The following is a 24428-nucleotide window of genomic DNA, read 5'->3' on the forward strand; positions in this document are numbered from 1 at the left end:
GAGTGAAAGATCCACACCCCCTCTTGGAGGGCAGTGAGATGGGGGGGGGGGTGTCTCTTGATGGTGACTGTGAGAACCTCAGGTTATAAGCAAACATCCACCATTCCCACAATGCACCCCCCCCCCCCCCTCCCCATGCACACACACACACACACAAACAGTTTCATCCTGCCTTTTAACTCAGTGCAGCATTGATTGTGGGTTAGCATTGGACTAAAGGTAGAAACAATTTCCTTTGTATTCTGTGATGAGTAGAACATGCCCCCAGCTGTTCTTATGGCCGGGCAAACACAAAATATAACTCCCAAAGTTTTGATGTAGATGTAATTATTGCATTATATCAGCATACCTACAGCACTGGCAGCTGTGTACTCTGAGTGTATGTTACCTTTACTTCTCATTGTTGTTACTGCTGTGATGGATTTAATGCATTCGTTTTTTTCAATGGAAAATGAACCTTGTCAGTTCTGTTGATGAGAATAAGCCAAAGTAATAATAATAATCATTTAATAAATAAATGAATAATAATAATAAGGGTAAAAAAAAGGGACAGGACCCTATGGTGAGAAGACTCTACTCTGTACCAGACCAACTTTATTCTGCGCTTCCATGCTAGGTCTGCGACATGGTGTTCCGGAGAAGATTCGGATCCTCTCCCTTTTCTGCTGAAATGCATCGCTGCCCCATGACAGGGACATGTTTGTTCCCTCTTATGTGATGTGCATGGCAATCAGAGCAGCTGCCGCCATCTCCAAAAAACTCACCCCCAAAAAACTTTTTCAAAATCACGAACTGAGGAAATATTATTTGACATAAGTGTTAGAAAAATTCTGTGCCTTAGTCCTGTTTTCATAAGAGATTTAATGATGCGTAAAATTAGTCATTTCAGAAGTTTGAATGCCTGTCCAGGGAAATGACTTCACAAATAACATTTGTTTATTCATAACTCACTTTTCCAGAAAGTTCTGATGGCTTCCAATCATGGATTGCTCCTCAAAATGGATTACAAAAAACCACAGATGTATGGAACAGAATCTTCCCGACTGTGCTTTTGTTAAGATGAACACTTGGGTGCTTCAACTGAACCTCCATTAGATAAAAACATGAACTCAAAATGGATGCCTCTTATTGGTATCCAGCAGTGCAGTTTTAATGGTCATTGATTTGAATTAATGTATTCACATTCAACCGAAAGCCTTCGATTCAAACAAATTGACTGTTAAAACTACACCTCTGGACACCAAAACTGTCATAACCCCTTCAAAAATGGAGCTTCTCTGAAACCAGAGATTCAGAAATTTCATTGGTTCATTGTGTTTTTAAACAAAGACATTGGCCTTTTTAAATTACAAATTACAAACATTTTAGCAATTTTGAAATGGGAACCAGATTAGATATTTTATTAAGTTACCATTATCTGCATTTTGAGTTCATTTTGAGTCCCTGCACCCCCATATGGAAATTCCCTTTAAGAGAGTGGTTGTTGAAACATCTACTAAATGAATGATCTGAAATCAGAAGTTTCAAGCGATATATTATTTGCCACTTAAAACATCTTTATGATTTTCAAGTGTGTCATAATTAACAGTCAACAGATACATTCATGTTGATTTTTATTAATTGTGTTCCAAAGTAAACTGCATCTTTTCATTTTCCAGATCACTGTTAGAAAGTAAAATGTTCACACACCCCATTTTGAATTGCAAATTGAGTCTCACCATGAGCACCCATGCAGAGAGCACTGCACCTGAAGTGAAACAAACCCTGTGAGTGGCTATTTCCTGCACTACAGGGCACATGTTCTTACACAATGTTCTTACCACCAAGTTTAGTGACCACAGGGTTTATGATAGCACACAAGAACTGGGACAAGCACGCTGCATTTAAATTGAGCTGGTTGACTCACCGAGGAGTAAACACAGTCTGAATGAAAAACTCATCTTCTTGGCATTACTATTCAGTGGGTTTAGCACTTTTCTCATTTCCAAATGAAAAAATCCTCTGGGTGGCTAGCCTTGACAAACTTCTGTATTTATTCTGATTAATTATAGGCCAAAATTCTAGTTGTTTAACTGAAACAAAATTTCAAAAGCTATCCATCCAAATCCCCATTGCACTCACTGGATATGATAAACAAATATCCTGGACCTTCATTTGCAACAGAGAAGCCCACGGCAGACTGTCATCAAAGCATATGGTTAATTTACATAGTCATGCAAACAGTAATTATGCTTAGTAGGTGCAATAAAACAACTTGATTAATTATCAGTCTGCCCATTTTACTAATCTCAATGCTTCAACTATGTTTTCTTAAATGAGGAGTTGGGCAGAGTGCAGGTAATCTTATGATGGTGATGCACAGGGCCCTGCTCAGTGTAATGTAACGTATGGTGTGGCATAACTTTAAATTTCCTTAACTAATTTAAGTGAGAGCCACTTTTGGCTGAATGAAGGCAAAATATGAATTGTTTAAGGTCTCTTGAAGCATCTTGAATCATTTTTTTTTTTTTGTGATAATTCATAAGCTTGTGTACAAGGCTTTTGTTCAGAGAATTGAACAATTTAGTTCCTCTGTCTCCATTACATTACACCAACCACTAAAACATTACATGAACCACTACAACATTAAAAACTCTGTGAACTCTATAACATTTCTATAAACACTCAAATAATCATTTGCTGCTGTAGTAGTTATATGGTTCAAGAACCCAACAATAGAGTGCCAGTCAGGATTCAAACTCACAGCCCTCAAGTCCCAGTGCTTTAGCCGTAACATGATATCCAGCATAGGGCCCTATATTTTGTTTTTCCAAAACAATACTTTTTTTTAATTTTTTAATGACGGCAAATTAGGAGCCATGCCTTCATTTGTTTAATGATTTATATGTTTACACCTGTTTCATACTTGTGATTGAATGGGTGTGCTAATTTCCTGGGGATTCTGCATTTGGCAGGGGACTTTATCCTTTATTTAAATGTGGAGCTGAGACAGTGCCCAATGCTGAGAGACACAGTGGGGTCAGTGTGAGGCAAGGCTCCTGTTTGTTCCAAAATCTCCTAATCCCTTAGATCCCTGATACTCAAATCATGGTCCTCAAGGGCCAAGAAAGGGAACAAGAAAAGGAAATGGTGGCAGTGTAGTATAATGGGTTAGGAGCAAGGTACTTAACCTGCATTGCTTCAGTATTTATCCAGTAGTATAAATGGATGCAATGTAAATGCTATGTAAAAGAAAGTTGTGTAAGTCTGATAAGTGTGTCTGCTAAATGCCTGTAACGTAATGTAAAACCAGGGCTGGATTTGGAGTCGAGGGCTAGATTTGAGTACCCATGCCTTCGAATGCCCTCAGACCAGGTGTAGAAAGTCCTGTCTTCAGGAGCTTTTACAAAAAAGGCTGAGTTGGCCATAATTGTTGGCAACCCTGATTCTCCTCACCTCTGCTGAACACGAATCAAGGACTAGTTTTTAGAAAAAAAGTATTCAGTTCAGAAATCATTGTTAGGTGATTAATTCCTGGTCATTTTTGAGGTAGCCATGTTTTGCTCAGTCAGGTGTATGTGGTTCTCAGGTGTTTGTGGTTAAAAATGTTTTTTTTTTAATGCTGCATACAATTAGCTAGATTGAGGGCCTTATTTTAGTGACAACAGTCACTAAAATGTGTGTGAATGCACATGGGCACTGCTAGAACTGCTCATTTTGCACTGTGCAAAGTAAATAATAAACCTTCACTTGGTTTTGTAGTTTTTCAGTAAACCCATTTGGATCAACATGGGTGGGGTGGTGCATTAGGAAGTGTCAGTAAGAACATTGGCAGCTGTGCATTTTTGGCATGTTTGCAGTTTTAACCAGCCTAGACCACCTTTGAACTCTAATGCTCTTACTATTGTGCACAAAGGAGCATTGAACATATGGGTTAGACGACGGATCGCACAAGACTTGATGGATGTGGTGAGAGAGGGAGACCATCTACACTTGTCACACTACTTGTTTATAATAAAATACTGGGATGGAAAATATGCCATCAGCCAAGTTATGCCTTGATGGGGCATGCCCCTTACCTATACAGCACCAATAATTTGACACTTTTCAGGGTTTCCAACAGAAAAAACCACAATGACTACTGACTCTCAGCCGTTAAGACAAATGAAGTCTATATCATCTGACCACATGTAAACAGACAGAATTCACAAACAACTTCACAAGTCCACACAATAAAGCCCCAAACTTGGGTTATGTTGCGTTTTTTCCCATTTTTCCTGCCAATTACATCATCACAAATGCTCCAGTACCTCAATCTATAATTCTCCCCATTGGAAATTTAGTTTGCTACCCGACCCTATTCATGATTCAGACAACTACGTGGGTACAAGGTGGGCCCTAAAACTTCAGATACTTTTGCAGGCTTTGCCAAGCCACAGTCCTTTTATTACACACTGTGATCAAAATGCTCAAGCGTACAGGCAAGATAAATGATGGTTAATTTGACTGTTCATGGCCTGTTAAGGAAGTGCAAAATCTAGGCCTGTCATTAAACATATTGATATCAAAATGAGGCCATAGCAACAAACAATATTGGCTATCTTCACACGTCACACAAATGAAAGAAGCTCTATTCCGAAGCAATGCATTCCACTTTTTCCTAAATAATTTCATTTAACTTAGCCCTGTGTTTTAAAACATTTTTTTAATCTTATAGTCTGAAGAGAATGTGTTCATTCAAACTTTTTGTCACGTGAAAGTGTGAAATGCCTAACATTTATGTTAAGGAATATACCACGATGAGCGGTCCCATTATTGGAAAATAATGTATGACGGGGTGGTGATGTGGACGAGGCGGAGCTTATCTCACTGTAAAGTACATTATTTTCCAAAAAACCGGACAGCCCGGTGTGGTATATTCTACTTATACGAAGGTTACCAACAATGACTATATATTTGTTACTTTTATCCTTATTGATTTGATCTGCTTAATCAGCTGAAATTTAAATATTCTTCCGAGGCCCTTTGGTCATATTGTTTTACCATTGTCAAGCAAAACTCGGGTTGATAGTTCTATTTGGACCATGATATACAAAACTCTAATCCTGGGCCCTAGCCCAGTGAACACTGTTGTTGTGAAAAGTTGGTTAAACACTGTCTACATTGTAAAATGTCCAGTGTTAATTCAACTCTTAACAGATAACATTTGGTCTCACATTCCAGAGTTAATGTGAGACCAAACACTGGGCAATTTAGTGTGTAGGCATTCAGATGAAAACCCAGCAATATTTGTTGGAAAAGTGAAAGTTTTTTGCTGACTAGGATTTAGCCAGGTTATATCTAGGTAAAACTGAGCAAAATTAGGGCTAAACTTGTCCTTTTATGTCAATATGTCTCTCAATCTCGATCTCTACCTCTCTTGACATCTAGATTCTGGGATTTGCTCACTGGAAAAGGTTCTACTGCATAGGGTTCTGAAAGGAGAATCGGTGTGCCCCATTCCAGTAACATCCATACATGAAAAAAAGAACAAAAGTGGTGAAATTTATGATGATAAAAATCAAATAATTATTGTCTGATTTTTAACAACAGCAGAAGCTTCCAACAGTAACACAGTCTAATACACCTTCCATCTTTCTAAACCTGTCATACTCTCCACTCCAGCTCTGACTGAATGACCCACTCTGGTCAAGAGGGATGTTTTTGATTGGTCTAGATCTGTAGTGCATAAAGAGAGTGCATAATCAGATTCAAGCGCTTCTTTCCAATAACCAGGCACTTGTTTTAGTGTAAAAACTAGCCACACAGAAATGCAAACGATGTGAGTCAGTTGAGTGAATATTCCTTCATTTAAGCTGTGCGACTTTCTTAAAACACTCATATGTGGCCCTCAGTCATAATAGTTGATCCACTTTTGCAGCAAGCACATTCAAGTTCAGATTAGCAGCAACAATGACTGACACTGACAGTGAAATATCTAATATTTTATCAACTGTTTTCTACTGACTTCTACAAGTGCATAAATCACATTAAAAGTGTTAAAAAAAATTTTTCCGTTGCATGACCCAGTGGAGATACTCCGTCAATTTCCATTGGGTCATGCCAGATTAATAAATACCCAATGAGTACTGCAAGTCAGATGCCTTTTTTTGTGGGGAAAAAGTACAGGCCTGGGAGAGGGTAGTCTCACTCCATTTAGTGTGCAGATGGCACCCCAGCTGGAACCACTGATCACCACCTAATTCCCTCTATGAATGGAGAAAAAACAGGGGAAAATGCAGTCTGTGAGCAGGGAAATGGTAGAAAGGGGAATCTCAAGCGGCCCATTGGGCAATTACCAAATGGTTCATATGCTATCGACTCCACACCCTCCTCTACTTACCTCAATGAAAATATCAGGCTCTCCAGGAATGTTATGTCCAGGTAACACCAGCCCAAAAAATCCATCTCACAAAAAGGGTAAAGCCCAAAAGGTTTCTCATGTGTTTACAATGGAGTCTCTATAGTGGTAGATGAATCTTGGTTTTTTCTTGTTAAGATAGCTCAGTTGTTTGGACTAAATCCACATGGTGATGAATTAATCTACCTTCAACTGACCTTATCTCTGATAAGTTTGAGAGATACAAATACAGTGCTGCAGGCTTGCGTTGCAACTGGCTGAGCATCTTGTCATTATCTAGCCTCACATCTCACAGTTCAGTTCATCATCCTAAGGGTGCACTTCAGTAAATCGTAAATCTCCCTGTTGTGAGAGCAGGTGTGCTCCCGTCCTCCTCCTCCATACTGATAAACTTCTGTTTAGAGAGTATGGAGAAATACGAAATAGGTTTCCATCTTATCAATGAACAGCCAAAACGGAAGAAACCAGGGTCTTAACCCTGTCCTGGTATTGTTCCTTTCAGTGAAGCTGATGAACCAGTGGCAGAATGAATGTGGGATCTCCATACATAACACTTGCTAGAGGGTAGACCAGGGTGGATAACGGGGGAGGGGAGTGTATTTATATTGATATTTGCATTTTCATATCGATGTATGCATTAACTCTCCTGAACATATTGAGGCACAGCCGAATCCATTAGTTCAGTAGCTGGTTCTTCGAGAGTAATGATGCATAGCTGTGTCACCCCACTTTAGAGATGAATAATATCATGAGTCTTGCACTGGATATTATCCTAAGAGTATGTTTCTATAAATTCTCCCACTATAAAATATGAAATGTGCTCCCCCTCCTCCCCCTCATGGTCTAGAATAATTTCCACATTTTTCCATTTGAGCATTCTGTGAACTATGAAACAGAAATCAGTTTTAACACAAGCAGCCAGCTTAGACTGCATAATATGTGTGTGTGTGTGTGTGTACGTGTGCGTGTATGAGAGAGTGAGAGAGAGAGAGAGATTATTAGTGAAGCTTACCAAAACCGGCTTAAAACTGTAGAAATATAAACTGAAAACAATGTATTTAACATGTTTATTTTAAAAAAATGTAACCATAATTTAATAAAAGTAACCAAATAAAAATATAAACTCATTGACTTGACTTGAATGGAAACCCACGCTTGTGAACACATGGACCTTACATAATGCCATTCTCCAGTTCGGTGGAATGTAAAACTGCACAGACCAACTCTCAAAGCTTCGGGTGATTCAGATAGATTCAGGTCATTTCAACCAATAGTCAATTCACCAAAAGAATATTAGAACACCTCCTACTTTTACAGTCTTCAGCAACCCACTATTATTGTTGCAGTATTTACTTTAATCAAGACTGTAGCTTAGAAATAATAAAAGCTATGGATTAACCTCCATAATAGATGTTGTACATACATCCATGTACATTTTATTGAAACTAAAACTAATCCCCTTGGTTATGAGTCCAGTCATCATAATGCTGTAATATTTCATTTTTCCATGAAGATCTTATGTAAATGGTCCATCACATGTGCACTCCACTGCCATCTCCACCACTGATTCCATTATATTCTACTTTTAAAACTGTAGTGCAGGGAGAAATCAATATCTGGAGTGATGTCTGGTAATGAACACACTATTTCCATCTGCACTTAAGAGAACAAATTACTGTTTGCCTGATCCTTTGGAATGACCTTTCCAGGTTCTTACAGACTTGTTTTGACTCTAAGTTATGCAATTGTGTGAGCCTTTGATTCCTTGATGTCTGTCAGAAATATCTTCAGCTCTTCCTTATGAAAAACCACATACTGTAATATTCCCCTCAGGTGTTTCTCCACCAGACATGTTTCTAAAGACCATCAGTGATACACTTCCTGTATGAAGACAAGTAGACGGATCTGAGGTTGCTGTTAAAGCTATACTACTGCTGGTTACATTTATGTTTGTTTGTCTGCTTGCCAATAAGAAACAAATCATCCTAGCACTAGCCCATCAAGGAATGAAAGGTGATAATTTTGTACAGTACTAAAATATATGGGCAAAATGACTGGCACATATAATTATATATTTTTTTAAAAATCACCCTACCATCGCTAACACGATCACAATTCAATTGTCACCTCAATAGCCATCTCTGACCTTTTTTGTTCAGAGGAGATGGAATCCCTATTGTAAATACAAAGAGGGTTTGCAGTATGATTGCCAACGGTATGTTGAAGTATCATGTGGAATTTAATTCTGTGGTTAAATGTTTGCTAAATTCAGCCTGAGCTTAATGAACATTTAATTAATATTGATTTAAAGTTTAGTCTACTGTCATTTTCTGTAGAAAGCTGCCTGATAGATAAGACATGGAGCAGAACTTGACAAAGGGCTTGTGAAGGGTAAAGCTGCAGACTTGCTGGGACTCTAGCCACCCAGCGAGCAAAAGCCAGAATCTATATGTCTAGAGGGGTGGAAATCTAGGTCGAGAGATGTGTTGACATAAACGGACTAGGTTAACCCCAATATAGCTCAGGCTTTACCCAGATATAGCCTATGTCCTAGTTGGCAAATGTAACCAGGTTTTCACCTGAACGCCTCAATGGAGTTGCGTTAACTGCATTTTGATCACAAAATTGTTCACTGGGCAGAGTTCATAATGCCACTAGTGACTGCAACAGGTTCACGTTCTGAGAAGTGTGAAATGAATCATTTAAAATGACTGGATTAGAAATATAATCACATATCTTTTTGGGTGTGGGCTCTGGATAGTCTGGTAGCATTCTCTGCTTCTATTTAGGAAACAGGAATGAGAGCGGATGTTGAAGATGCCTTTGTTAAACCATGCGTGTAGTTTGACTACTGAGTTGTGGTGTCCCCTCTGAACAAAAGAGGCAGACAGTAACTTGGCTTGCAAACATGATTCTCTTCTTAAGATTAGTGTAGATGAGGCAATTAATTGTTGTAAACTACAGAATTGCTTATTAATGTTGGTTGCTGTTACTACATAGTGTGAAAAAAATAACAAAATAATCGCCAGTAGAGGACATAATATATTGTATTAAAATTTTACATTTCATGGGTGATTAAATTATTTTATCTTCAAAAATATAGTTTGGATAGTGCACTGTATGTAATGAACAATATACACAGCATTATATCTATTTTTCACTATTTTTATTGAAGCCTGTAAAGAAGCTTTTGCATGAATTACCTAAGTGACTGTAAAGGTAAATCCGTTAATGGCTTCAGCCTACATTGTATGGGGTTACCATGGCCTGTATTAAGGATCAGTACAAGAAATCAATTGCATCGCAATATCAAATTATATCAGTCAAAATATTTACATCAGTTCCTATGTGTGGATTGAATGAGTGGGGTTCAATGTATTACCGGCCTCTGAGCTGTTGGGTGTAGGTCCTTCTTGATGTCATGAGGGAACTGATGTAAAGGTCAATAAATATTTTATTCTCATTGCATATCTCCTTTCATAGTTTGAGGCAAATAAAAGTGTTTTCCCCCGCTAAAACACCCTCTTTGCGTCTGAGCGAAACACTCCTAAAGCACTCTTTTGTATGAATTAGCAGAGAGCAAACAACCCCAATAAGGCACTTTACTGGCACAATCATCTCTTGTAAAACTGCACATTAATAACGGAAATAAAGTTTGTTGCAAACTTGCATTGTTTGTTTTTTTTTTCTTTTCTCGTATATCTATGCATACAACAATATATCGGAATTGGCATATTATTACTAGCGTTCATAAAGTAACAGTGGTCAGGAGATTGTAAGAACAACACGATTGTAAAAACAATCTTCTAATTTCTCTACATTTAATATGCATTAAACAATGGATAATTATTTAGTTAAATTTAACAATCAACGTAATAATAATACTACTTACAGTGATATATCTCTCAAGGCTAATGAATAAAGAAGAGCTGAGACATTAACATCAATCGTCTTATCTTAAAAATGAAACTATTGAATGGCCTCATCACAAACCGTCTTTAGCAACAATGAAACTAAGTAATGTTCTTATCCAGTGTTTTTTGTAGACTATATACTAAAATGGGCAGAGAATTCACCTTTAAGGTTTATTTGTGCCCAAGCACATGCTGGGCAATATTCTCTAATGTTGAGAAGCTGGGTGGAGACTTTTGCTAATTATTTTCCTATATGTGTAGGCTATATGTAGGGGCTCATATTTCCCATTTTGCAGAAATCACAGAATCTGATTTAAAAGGCGAGATTTACACATAAACCGGAATGCGACAGAATTGAGAGATCTTTGTTTCAATTTAACAAATTTCATTTTGTTCTGTTGAGCATCGAGGATACCGTTTGCATGTCTGATGTGTGTTTGTTTAGCTACATGTGTTTGTTTACCTGCAGGTAGGACCTTTTGGCTGGAGTTAGTGGGGAGGTGGGGCGGCAGGGCACACAAGAGCATTGGTGAGGTTGGGCAGTGGTGTTGGGCATACAGCCTGGCTCACAGTTGGCATTACAATTCATCTCAAAGGTGTTTGATGGGGTAGAGGTCAGGGCTCTGAGCAGGCCAGTCAACTTCTTCCCCACCAAACTCAACAAACCATTTTTTTTATAGACCTTGCTTTCTGCACAGGGGCATTTTCATGCTGAAACAGGAAAGGGCCTTCCCCACACTGCTGCCACAAAGTTGGAAGTGCACCATTTTCTAGAATGAAATTATATGCGGTAACAATAAGGTTTCCCTTCACTGGAACTAAGGGGCCTTGCCCAAAACCTGAAAAAACAGCCCCAGACCGTTATGTGACCGTTATTCCTCGTCCACCAAACTTTACAGTATGTACTTTTCAGGCCAGTACAGTTGGCACTATGCATTTCGCCAAACCCAGATTTGTCCGTCAGACTGGCAGGTAATAAAACGTGATTCATCACTCCAGAGAATGCATTTCCACTGCTCCAGAGTTACGTAATATTTCTAAAAAGTATTTGGTCATATGTCTATTTGGATTACTGTTTCAGTTTGAAGGCATAATGGAGTACATAACTGCTTGTTGCAGGAGCAGAAAGTATAAAACCTGGCCTTTTAAGCATTGGCATACCTTCTGTGACCTGGCTGAGAACGAATGCCAAAAAAGCTGCATCTATTCCATGCAGTGCTGCAGGAGGGAAAGTTTCAGCTGACATCAAGTGCAACACAATAGGTTTCTGCATGCACTCCTAGTTGTGCTCAAAGTAACAGCAGTCCTTCCCTTTCTGACCATTGGTTAATTTGAGCATACCATCAGTTTGGTGGCTAGCGTGAGCCAGAGCGCAGTCAGTTTGGCTATCATGCAGTTTGTTCAAGTCTAGCCCAACATGCCAGTGAGTACATTGTTTTTTCTGCATCATTTCACTGCGTTTTTGAGGCATATCGGTTTGCTCCTTCTACTCAATCACTCGCTTATATGAATTGACAGAGTCCAGTCGACTAACATTCAGGTAATTGGTGATGCTAATTTCCCAGTGGCACAGAAGGATGGTATTGAGATGGTCAGATCCTGTACCAGTTATGCCTACAGCACCAAATATAAGCACATGTACAGCACTTGCACAAGGTGGGCATACACGTGGCACATATATTCTCTCTTATACCTAGCTAGTTATCAGTAAGGTAGCAAACGTATCTCTAACACAATTACATTGACGTTTGCTCTAGCTAGCGAGCTACTATATGGCAAACGAAGCAGTTGTGTTGACTAATGCATCAAAAGCAATGCTGAAGTGGCTACATTTATTTTGGACAATCTGTAATATTTTGCTTGAACACGCTTCACATTGTACCTTATTTGTCTGGCATTCACTCTTATTGTATGCGTTAGCAAGTTAGTTGTCAATGGTGTAACAACTATTGGGACAGAAACATGTTATAATACTGTATCTAATCTCATATCAATGTTTCAGTGCCAGCGGGCAATGCAATAGCAATGTCATGTGATTACGCACTTGGTACATGTTTTCCAATTTTACACATTACCTTGTGAAAGAAATCCATTATTAGAGTGACAGTATGCATTTTTTAGTTATAGCAATACAAAATTGATGTGCTAATGGCAGTAGTAGATCATGGAAATGAAAAGAAAACAGGTCATTCGATTGGCTATGAGTGAATTCAGCTGAATCCTCGCTTCCTGTCCTAAACATACCAACATTCAGTAACCATGCACAGTGCACCCATACACTGTGCCATTGAGTGTGCCCATGCACCCTGTGACATGTACTCCTGAAAATAGAGCCCCTGATGTTTGGATATAAACATTAGGAAGTTAATATTGGCTCTGATAAATAGCCAGGAGTTGAAATGGCATTTTTTTGTTTTACAAACCTTTTTGAGCTGAAGGAAATCATGATCCAAAATATGTATTTTCTCAAACTTTCAAAAATCGAATGTGTTGTTTAGAAAAGCAACAAAACACAGCAATGAATGAACAAGAAACAAATGTGATTTTTGTCAAATCATTTATTGAAATATATTCACGTAGATATGGAGAATATCTGTATCAGCTGTCATATGAGGGATTCATAGGACATTTCTCCTTGCCTGGTTTACGCCTTTGTCTCGTCTTTCCCATTCTCTCACAACGGGAATTCTATAAAAACAACCAAATATGACCGCGTGTGCATAAATTACAGTCATTCAAATCATGGTTATGTTAAACCCTAGCAATTTGCCACCCTACAGTGAAGCAGAATTTTCTTTTTAGTAGAAATCACACAGGAAAGTATTTTCTTCCTTTAGTAATTGTTCTTTTATCTTTCATTTGTAAAATAGTAACAGTCCTGATTAAAATGAGCTCTCAGCCAATTTTCTCTCTTCCCTAACTGGACGTGATACATAACGCTAATGTCACTGCATTTCTACTGACATAAATTGTGTTACATTATGCCTACTTAATGCCTTGACATGTTTTGAATTTGTGACACTTTGAAAGCATTTTTTTCTGTTTAGATAGTCTGTAGAAATAAGAAATATTAATTAAGATTTACTAAATAAATGAGTAATATACTGTATATATGATTAAGAAAAACATAATTTCATTTTTATTTTGTCTTTACAGGTGTGTGAACCTGCATGACAATGGAAAACCTGCTGGTCTACCTGCTGGTTATTAGCATGGCAGTGAAGGCCCAAAACTGTCCTAAACGTTGCATCTGTCAGGTACTGTCCCCCAACCTTGCAACTCTCTGTGCCAAAAAGGGGCTGCTCTTTGTCCCCCCCAACATCGACAGACACACTGTCGAGCTGCGGCTGGGTGACAACTTTGTCACAAGCATAAAGAAGAAAGACTTTGCCAACATGACAAAGCTGGTGGACCTCACCCTCTCCAGAAACACCATCAGCTTCATCACTCCCAACGCTTTCACTGACCTGGAGAACCTGCGCGCCTTGCACCTCAACAGCAACCGGCTGACACGGATATCTAATGAGACCTTTAGCGGCATGTCCAAGCTGCACCACCTAATCCTCAACAACAACCAGCTCACCGTCATCTATCTTGGGGCTTTCAATGACCTCTTAGCTCTTGAGGAGCTGGACTTGTCCTATAACAACCTAGAAACTATCCCCTGGGAGGCTATCCAGAGGATGATCAGTCTGCACACACTGAGCCTAGATCACAACATGATTGACTACATCCCTGAGGGGACCTTCTCCCTCCTGCAGAAGCTCAACCGTCTGGATGTCACCTCCAACAAGCTCCAGAAGCTTCCGCCTGACCCCCTTTTCCAGAGAGCCCAGGTGCTAGCCACTTCGGGCATCATGAGTTCGACATCCTTTGCACTCAGTTTTGGTGGGAACCCGCTGCACTGCAACTGTGAGCTTCTGTGGCTGCGGCGGCTGAACCGCGAGGACGACCTGGAGACCTGCGCCACACCCACGCACCTGTCAGGCCGCTACTTCTGGTCAGTTCCCGAGGAGGAGTTCCTCTGCGAGCCACCTCTTATTACGCGGTACACCCAAGAGATGAGGGTGCTGGAGGGGCAAAGGCTCACCCTCAAATGCAAGGCCAGGGGGGATCCTGAGCCCGCCATCCACTGGATCTCCCCGGATGGCAAGCTGGTTTCCAACTCATCACGGACGCTGGTCTACAGTAATGGCACACTGGACATTCTCATCAGCACAGTGAAGGACACCGGTGCCTTCACGTGCATCTCATCCAACCCAGCAGGAGAGGCCCACCAGACTGTGGAGCTTCTCATCATCAAGCTGCCACATTTCACCAACAGCACCAACACCATGCAAGAACCTGACCCGGGCTCCTCTGACATCTCCACCTCCACCAAGTTTGGCGCCAACAGCACCAACCACACTGGCGACACCAAGGCCAGCCCTGACAAGAGAGTGGCAGTGGCCGAGGTGACCTCCTCCACCGCCCTTGTCAAGTTCAACTTCCAGAGAAACATCCCTGGCATCCGCATGTTCCAGATCCAGTACAATGGTACCTACGATGACTCCCTCGTCTACAGGTGAGGCTTCCATTTCTCGCCAGCCAGTCAGCGCATTGCTTCCTATAAGCCTATGTTAAGGGGTGGCACCAGTGAGTCTAACTGTGAACCATTATTTAATGCTGTCCAATTCGCTAATGCCCATAAATGGAACTAAATGAGATGAAATCACTTATCTGGAATTGGAATTTACAGCCGTCTTTAAGTCCGCTTTAATGCTGACTCTTTAATTCCGTCAAGATAAAATGGCTAAGTGAAAAAAGAACTGTGACCCATGCACCAAGCTTTCTCTCCTACAGCCCTCATTGAATTATGCAGATGAAAAATGGAAAAACTCTACTTCTCCAATTCACATTATTCTCTTTTAGTTTCCATAAATTCAACTCCCCTCTATATAGATTTATTGCATAATAAATGTCAATTGTGTAGTTTATATAATAATAATAATAATAATAATAATAATAATAATAATCATTTTCATTGTAAATATCAATGGGTGTAATTCACATGTACTGTAGAAAGTTGAGGAAACTTGTTTATGCACATACAATATGTTCTCCTCTTATAGAGTCAATATCAGAGAAGATGACAGATACAATTATCAGTGGAAATTGCTTCCAAATCAAATCAATCCTTATGTTATTTTAAATTACTTGATTAGCTGTTGATCACAAAAAGTGAGATTAATTCCTTCATTCATCATTCTGTTGTTGTTTACTATGCCCCAGCTGTAACTCAATATTTTCAAAACTGTTAATAGTATCTGACAAGGACATATATCTGAATTAACTGTGGCTGGGTGCTGGTAGTGGCACACTCACAGGAAAAAAAAACATTTATTTGGCTTGCCTCCATAGGGGAACCCGTTTGAGTTCTTTATGGAACCCTGTAAGATACAGTAGGTGGTGAAGTTGCGAAAGGTCCTCATTGAACCATTTTGCCTAACAAATAACCCTTGAACTAGATAGGGTTCCTCTATGGACACACAGGGACACCCATTTTGGGGCCTATTTTTATATTTAGTAATTAATACTTAACTTGCTTGTGAGGGGAAACATCACCGTGGGTATCCAGGAGTTTAAAGCATGGAAACACATGTGCATACAAATTGGAAGTCTGGGTAAGCTGCAGTAAAATAAAGAATGGTGCCCATTATACTGTAATACGGAAATGGATTTACTGGTATGCAGAGTCTGCTGCATAAACGGAAAAAGGGTAACACAATATACATTTTAATTTCCAGTTAACAAATATAATTTAGATTGATGAAGATGTTTTTGTGTTCTCTCAAGCTTTTATAATTATTTTCTTCACTGTAACTGTTGCAATGACTGTAGCTTTTTTTGTAACATTTTGGAGAGTGTAGACTGTGAAGATCAATCATCAAAAAATAAAAATAACAATTAAAATAATAATAATAATAATAATAATCAAATTCACTATGTTGAGCATGCCTTTAAAATATGATTCATGTTAAGAACAAGACATGAGAATCTGTTTTTATAACTACATTAAGTGTCAGATTTAATTAAAAGGTAGAAATTCTGGTTTTCTTACAGTGTAATTAATTAGGTTCAGAAAATAAATTATCACCCAGAAATGATCACATATGGCTTTCTTCTGTTTTTAACAGGTTTGAAATTTTGATATTTATCAAGAAACTAATTATAACATATAATACATTAAAATGGCCAGTTTTTGTCAGCCATGATAAAACTGCTATACGTAATGATAATGCAAATTTTAATTAAAGACCCAGTTCTTTCCAGCTCAAACCATCTGTGGATGTACACTCGTTCATTTCTCTTCCATCTGTAATTCTCAGTTCTCAGAAATTCTCAATTCTCAGAAAATCGAAGGGATAAAGACAAGTCCACAATTCCTTAATTTTTTATTGCAGACAAATACTAATTAACATTTAATCGCAACAGTAATTACTTAGTTACTATAGCCATATGAATGTCATCATACCATGCATGACATTTAAAAAGCACTTGCACATATCAGGCAATTGCATCCCTTGCTAAATGTAACTTTTGTTGCATTGAAGTGTGTGCTTTGCCACAACATGTTGCCGCCACAAATTAACAATCTCAGACATCAGTATATGACAAGAAACAACAAAAACAGAAAATAAAACTTTGTGTAAAATAACGGCAAAACTGTGAACAATGCTTCATTTTTTTATTCACTATCATTCCTCTTTTGTTGAACTACATGCTCAAGAATACATTTCAGGTAATGGCAAATTAACATTGTTACGCCATTATCATTAAGTTACTTCTATTTACACTGTGCTGTAAAGTAATGTGCCATGAATTGTTCGTAAACACACATCATATAATTCACAACCCTATTAGTTAGGTGGAGTTAAAGTAATACAGGACTTATTTCTTGTTTGTGCACTGCTCAGGAATATAGCAATAGTTTAAATGTCAGGGTCATGTTGGTGGTTGTTTGATATATGCACTTTGATGCCCTGTGCAATTTACTACTGGTTTGCTGAAATTGATGGGCACTTACCAAAGTCATTTTTTTAGTTCAATGATCTAATTACAAATTAATGCAATTTGATATTTTCCTTGCTTTTAAAGGTGCTTATTAATTCACATATTCGGACTACATTTTGTTGTACATGACCTTTTATGACCTGCTGTCAGGGTGATTTGCAATAAAATACTGCAGACTTCAGACTGTGATGAACAAGAAAATGCTTTGTGTGCAAAAATCATTTGTTGGCTATATCTGAATACTCCTTATTCATTATAATTATGTAAAGCAAATACTTTTAATTCAGCTTTCTAAATTATCACTAGTGGAGGCCTAGTGGTGTCAGGCTGTTCACTACCACAAGAGCTTGCAGTTTTGAGCTAACTTCTTTCTCGACAGGAGGTCCTTGTCGGCAGCAAGCATCTGCAGGTTTAATTTCAGCCCCAGTCCTTTGAACATCTCACAATTAAATCAGTAGGCAACGACACAAGCAGGGACATTAAGAAATATGAGTACTATTTTTTATTTAGGCCATGGAAACGATCTACTTTTTAATCCATCCATCCAACAACCCATGTAGAGAAGTGTGTTTGTTGGCTTTTTATTCTAAAGCGATCCTGTGAAATCAATTTAATTGTCCAATTATCACATGAATGCACCAAATATGCTAAAGGAAGATGTTCCTTGCTTGAATGTTAAATTATACAAAGTGTTAAATATATAAACGGAGTATTTATGTGGGTTATTTGGATAATTGAGAGCCTTGTCTAATAGGATAGAGTGAAAGGCTTTACAGGAACTTAGCTTGTTTCTCCTGGCCAACAAAGCTGTTCCTGATAAGCTGAGGCTGAAGATAAAGTATGAGATCTTGTTCACACAGAACCAAAGCAGAAGTATGGGAGAAATGTGTTTTTTTTAAATATTTACTTGTATCTAACAGGTAGGCTTTGAACATTAAAGTGCTGACATAATGCAATTGGACAGCATAAATTAGAAGGCTCTACCATTTTTGCCAAATACACATAAACATACTGAATAGCAGCGTTTTACAGTTTGAACATCCTCATTGCTCTGTTATGTTGTCTGAATGCGGTAGGTATTGCCTTCGAATGGTTATGTAATTGCCTTTGTGTACTTTTTTCATGCGCTACTAAACTTGTGGAAACAGGCATTTGTCTGAGGATAGGAGTGGAAGTTGAAGTTTTGATTTTTGGATGCAACTTGGTGAAATGATTACCTTCAGGACACAAGAGAAATTGTTATGCTTTCCAGTTGTTATGACAAGTTTTGAGACTGACAGGAGCATGCACACTGTGCCACTTGTTTTTCTGCACCGTAAAATTCAGTATCCACCTCACAAGAGAATGTGCTGAAATGACATGAAGCTAAAAGTGTTTAATGTTTATTTTTATAAAAATGCTTACCACAATTGTAAACATCTGCAAAATACATAGAGGCTTGCCAAACTGAATTATGGGAATACATCCATAAAATGGTATTGGAGAACATAGCTTAAGGCAAGCTTTCAGAATTTGCTAATATGGCACATAGCTTAAAGACAGCTATATTTATTCACAAAAATACATATAGTAGGTTTTCTACAAGTTAATTTATCGAGCAATTACATTTTTTAATTTGATTAAAAATATAAACCATGGGCCTACATTCAATCAATATCTTTCCTTCTCTTTAACTCACAATGAAAAGCATTTTCTTCCCCAGAAAACATGGTTTGACAAATTCAGCAATCACTACAATTAACTGTGCTTATTTTAGTTACAATAACAACGGAACTATTTAATTAGTCAATTAAGTGTAGGGACAAATGGTATTTGCATCTAAGCCATAATACCAAAAATGGAAAGAACATCCTTATTGAAGAAAGTTGTAAAAACTGTTAAATTAGTTGGCCAAATTTGTCTGCTAGGCACAATGAGGGACTTTCTCAAAAGCCACATTTTCTCCGATTTATGATAAATCCATTTTGTAATTTGAGATTCTTATATTTGGAATTGGCTCCAGTCAATGACATCATGCTTAAATGATTGTCGAAAATGTGAATCCCGAGACAGGAGAATGGATTCCATCAACAATATTCCTTAAATCTGGCTTTCAAGTAAATGCAATGTTTTTTCTTTCTTCTTCACGATCATCATTTAGTCTGGAAATCACCAACATGAACTCACAAAACTGTCTGAAGAAAAAAGTATCAGATTAAAAGTTTTGATGTGGACAGTAGCAAAACACAGTCATTGAAAAAGACTGGATATTATGAGTTCCATAGAAGGAGAATCAAATGTCTTCCTGCATTCCTGATTAATGCCATTTCCCACCTCTACCTGTTTGTGTTATTCTTCTGTGTCTCATTTTAGGGTTCAGGTCGAGGACCTTTTAAATAATCTGAAAATAACTATTCCTTTCACCCTCGTTGACTTCAATGTTTATTTCAATATTTTCAGAAAAAAATAAAATTAAGAGACACCAGATATTTAAAAATGACACCAATGTAAAGTTGAATTGATTGATTGATTGATTGACTGATTGATTAACCAGAGCTTACTGTGAGCCATTTGTCTTTGTAGAATGATCCCGCCCACAAGCAAAAACTTCCTGGTGAACAACCTGGCAGCAGGGACGCCGTATGATCTGTGTGTCCTTGCCATCTACGATGACGGCATCACCTCACTGACAGCCACCAGGGTAGTGGGCTGCATCCAGTTCACCACTGATTCGCAGTATCTCCGCTGCCACTTCATGCAGTCGCAGTTCCTGGGCGGCACCATGATCATCATCATCGGGGGCATCATTGTGGCATCTGTGCTGGTCTTCATCATCATTCTCATGATCCGCTACAAAGTGTGCAATGCCGGAGATGGCAGCAAGGGGGCACAGTTCAGCGACGTCCACTCGCAGACTAACGGGGCCCAGTCGCAGGGGTGCTCGGTCACGCCCTCCGTCTCCAAGCAGGCCCTGGGGCAAGAGGGCAGCCTGTACCGCAAGGCGTCGGCCGCCACTGCCATGCCGACGGTCGCGGTGCCCCTCGACACGCTGACCCACTCCTCCGAGACCTCCCTCCCGGACTGCTCCACCAGCACCTCGATGGTCAGCCCGAGCTGGACCCCCGTGTCCTCCAGCTCCCTGAAGCCCAAACGCAGAGCGGCGCCCAGGCCCTCCCCTGAGACTCCGGCAGAGGCGCCGCCGAGCGCTGCCGAGACGCAGAACACCAACCGGAACAACTCCGCCTCCCCGCGGTCCCCCGCCCCCTTGCCTCCCACGCGGATCAAGGACACGCCCATTCTCAGGAGGGCCCACGTAAAGGCCCCCCACCGGTACCTGACTCTGCCGGCCGAGGGCAAGGCACAGAGGGCCAAACGACGCTACTCGCTCAACGAGGACCTGTCCAAGCACCACTGCTACATTGGGGCCCAGAGGCGGGGCAACATGTGGTCCAAGCGGAGCATGTCCATGAGCGGAATGCTGCTGCAGCAGGAGGAGTTGGACGGAGAGGGCGGGAGGGACGTTAGTGCCGAGTGGATACTGGAAAGCACTGTATGACTGGGTTTCGATTGGTGTCCGCTTCGTTTTCAAAAGCTGATGTCTTTTGTTTGTTTGGTCTCGGAGTGGTGAGCAGATCCAGCCTTGTTGGAATCCTGAATTCCACCTTGCTCTAACGACTGACTCTCTTCGGCCTGCGCTGTGCTGTGTAGATCCAAGACTTTCAGGCCCACCGAGACCATTTCAGCACAAGGAAACAAATGACCCCACATTAACAGAAATGTGAAAATGCTTCTCCCCAATGGGGGCGATGGGGTCATAAGCAAAGATTTCACAAAAAAGCCTTTTTACAAAGGAAATGACCTTACCTATATAGTACATTAACAAAATAACAAGAGCACAGCTGTTATGGGACCTCACATTATTTTGATATTTTTCAAAAATAAATTCATGTTTTCTTTTCAGTGACATTTATACTGCCTTGGTTTGAGGCACACAAAAAAATCTCTGTACAGTAATACAACATCTGTTGTGTTGTTATGTTGTGTACAATAAAATAGAAAACACCTATACTCAAATGTTCTCATGGTGGTAAATGTAAACACAAAACGTTGGCTCAGCAGTCAGTCATTCTTTATTAAAGGTCATGATTACAGTTGGATTGTCTGTCCCTGAAATCTTACAAAGGACCAGGACCATTATATTTGCCAATTAATTCAATCAGTTTGGAAAACACTTGAATACAAAAGCTGCAGATAAAAGAAAATGTTTCAAAACTACTTGACAGGAAATGATTGATATTGTCAAAATGAATCGAAAAACCATTTCCAGAATCCTTTCCTGGTTTTATGTAGTATGTCTAATGGAGGAAAATAAAACAAATCTAAAGAATTGATAAACAAATGACTCATTTACAATAAATTGTGGTATGAATGAAGGAGTCATTCTCAAAAAGGCTCTTGTATTTGTGTTGGTATGATCTGATATTGTTTCAGTGGAAAGAGAACATAATACTTTAAATTTGAGAATGATCTGAGATATCAAATGAGTTAGAACACAAACTGTATCTTAATCTGGCATACAGAAATTATGTTTATCCACAGCCACTATTTGACCCAGGGAGGTTCATTGGATTCATGTTGGGTTAACTTGAATTTCTGGAAGAAATTAGTTGGCCAAACCAAAGTGCCTGCTGTCTCAGGGTGGGACTTGTGTGTCTCTGCTTCATTTTTCAACTGCTGTCGTATTGAGCAAAGAGAACATGAAGGAATTTTGTCTGCTTAAATCTTTTATTTAAATCAAGCAAACTAATTTAATTGAGCTGCTAGGGTTGATTAAATCAGAGATCGGTCATGCATATAACTATTTAAAAACAGAACATAAAATCTAATATCTGCAAGCCAAAACCTCTCTACTTAATTTATATATTTACCCATTAATGGGCTTAATTCTATGTGTGGTCCAGGGCATAGCACAGTGATACACCTCTGTGGGCCTTTAAAAAGCCAGCTTATTTGAACAAAAATGCCCACATTGTGCAAAGATTTGCATGTCATATAGATGGTTAATTTGTGGGCAATGCTCTCATGTAAGGGAAAAAGACAAGAGGGAATTAAACTGTCTTGGGTCATGGAATGCTTCGAGACTGGCATCCATCCGGTTTCTCATAATTTTTATAAAAATAAAGAAAAAGGAATTCAAAAATGCAATCATCTTTGGAAGGAAAAAAAACTGATCGGCCAAGTGTCATAATTTCAACGCATGTGAACAGCTTGGATGACCTTCCTTTGGCATTCTTAAGACCTAAACTCACTTGATTGTAAGGAGCTTTGAACGGATCACTCTCATTAGGCCATATGTCTCTTCGTGAGGTGGATCATGTGTTTGGCTCTTGCCGTCCTGTCACAGGCAGCAAAGATATGATATCTTCTGTCAGAAATGAGCCTCCACCAAAGTAAGATAATTGATGACAACGGGATAGTAACTGTCTATTATTATTTAAGAAAAATTGTGGGTACAGACATGGAAAGCCTAACAGAGTAAAAAAGCATAATGTACATAATTTGATTAAGTCAGATTATAGCTAAAGCTTTATTGGTGCATCATTCAATTGTAAGCACTGACACAGCAGTGCTCTTCAATGCCATATTAAGAAATAAGCAAAAGAAAAACATTTTCTGGATTATTAATTCCCTTCAGTGTTTCCTTATCACATCTCATTGACCTGAGACCAATGTTTTTCTTCAAGTGCCTGACAATTATCTCTTTACAAATAGCCTACCAGGCAATATTCATGGCTTTTAAACTATGCTGATAAGCAACGTCAAGAGTAGTCTATGCACAAGGCTTTTTGTGGACAAGGGGGATTTTTTCTTAACATCAAATAGCACTCACCTTGGCAACGTGCAGATTCAGACCCCTCTTAAGTGGGATTACCATGACAACAAAAGAGGCCAAACAACTTTGCAGCTTAAAATACAAGCTCTTAAACAAGGCCAAGTTGTGACTTGCACAGAAGTACCTTTAATTGCTTTACGAAAACAAGTAACACATGCCCTAGGAGTCCAGAAAATTGAGAATGGGAAATCTTCCATCATGCATTCTAATAATGTCGTTATCCATTGTTATAATAATCAGAAAGCAAAGCTCAATCGATAGAACACTGAGAATCAGTAGTGTTGCAGCTAGCAGTCAGCATGTTTGAGTTTGAGTACAATATATTATTATTATTATTATTATTATTATCATTATTATTATTATTATAATAATAGTAGTAGTAGTAGTAGTAGCAGTAGAAGTATTGTTGGTGTTGTTGTCGTTGCTAACATTATCATAATGTAAGTGAAATACATTAGAAATAAGCATTATGCTTCAGTGGAGTTGTTCATTTGGCTGGTCCTGTAACACCATCATTCAATGGAATCTTTAAGATGGCATGATACAACTTTTTAGTCATGAAAGAGGAAGTGTCACATCCAACCAGGTAAGACACTTATCAGCATCAAAATGCAATTCCACACTTTTGCTCTTCATCAGGATACTTTGTTCCAGGGTCCAAGGATGTCTCATGGATAGTGGTGCACTTTACAGTCCTTATTCTTTTGGCATCATGATACAAAGACCATATTTGACCCCTTCTGACTGTCCACCTCCGTATATCCCTTCCCAGAATTACAAAACCAAGTGCTGTGGTCGCCACCTTGAACAGTAGGATCAGGGAGAGTTAAGAGTAAATGGATATTAGCCCTACCAGTAAAATAATATTTTTACTGCTTTGCAGCATTATGGCTGCAGGGGGCTGTATCAAAGCAGGATTACTGAGTTAATTGCATTACTGGATAATTGAGTGAAACCCGGAAAACAACACTTTTTACTTCGGTCCATGTCCCAGATTTGGGAGGGTGCTAGGTTTCACTCAATGCAGTTATCCAGCTAACGCAATCCTGCTTCATAATACAAGCCCCAAATGTGTTAAACCTCTTCACAGACTGGGAGAGTATGAATTCTGTAACAATAGCAACTCGGAAATTTCTGCCATCGTTTAGTAAAAAGCATGTGTGTGACTCCGGGGGAAGGTTTCCTAGATGTGGACTGAGCCTAGTCCGAG

General features: G+C 39.1%; 1 protein-coding gene across 1 annotated transcript in view; it reads left to right on the plus strand.

Annotated features, from left to right (window-relative positions):
- The window catches only part of LOC135257098 (leucine-rich repeat and fibronectin type-III domain-containing protein 5-like), a 48691-nt gene extending 26596 nt beyond the window's left edge, over nt 1-22095 (plus strand). Inside the window, exons 2-3 of the mRNA XM_064339526.1 lie at nt 13450-14857; nt 19909-22095. Of these exons, the coding sequence (XP_064195596.1) occupies nt 13464-14857; nt 19909-20881 (2367 nt within the window). The 5' untranslated portion in view covers nt 13450-13463 and the 3' untranslated portion in view covers nt 20882-22095. The remainder of the gene's footprint in view (nt 1-13449; nt 14858-19908) is intronic.
- The last annotated feature ends 2333 nt before the right edge of the window (nt 22096-24428 follow it).

Source organism: Anguilla rostrata, chromosome 6 (genome assembly GCF_018555375.3).
Source record: "Anguilla rostrata isolate EN2019 chromosome 6, ASM1855537v3, whole genome shotgun sequence".
Lineage (NCBI taxonomy): Eukaryota > Metazoa > Chordata > Actinopteri > Anguilliformes > Anguillidae > Anguilla > Anguilla rostrata.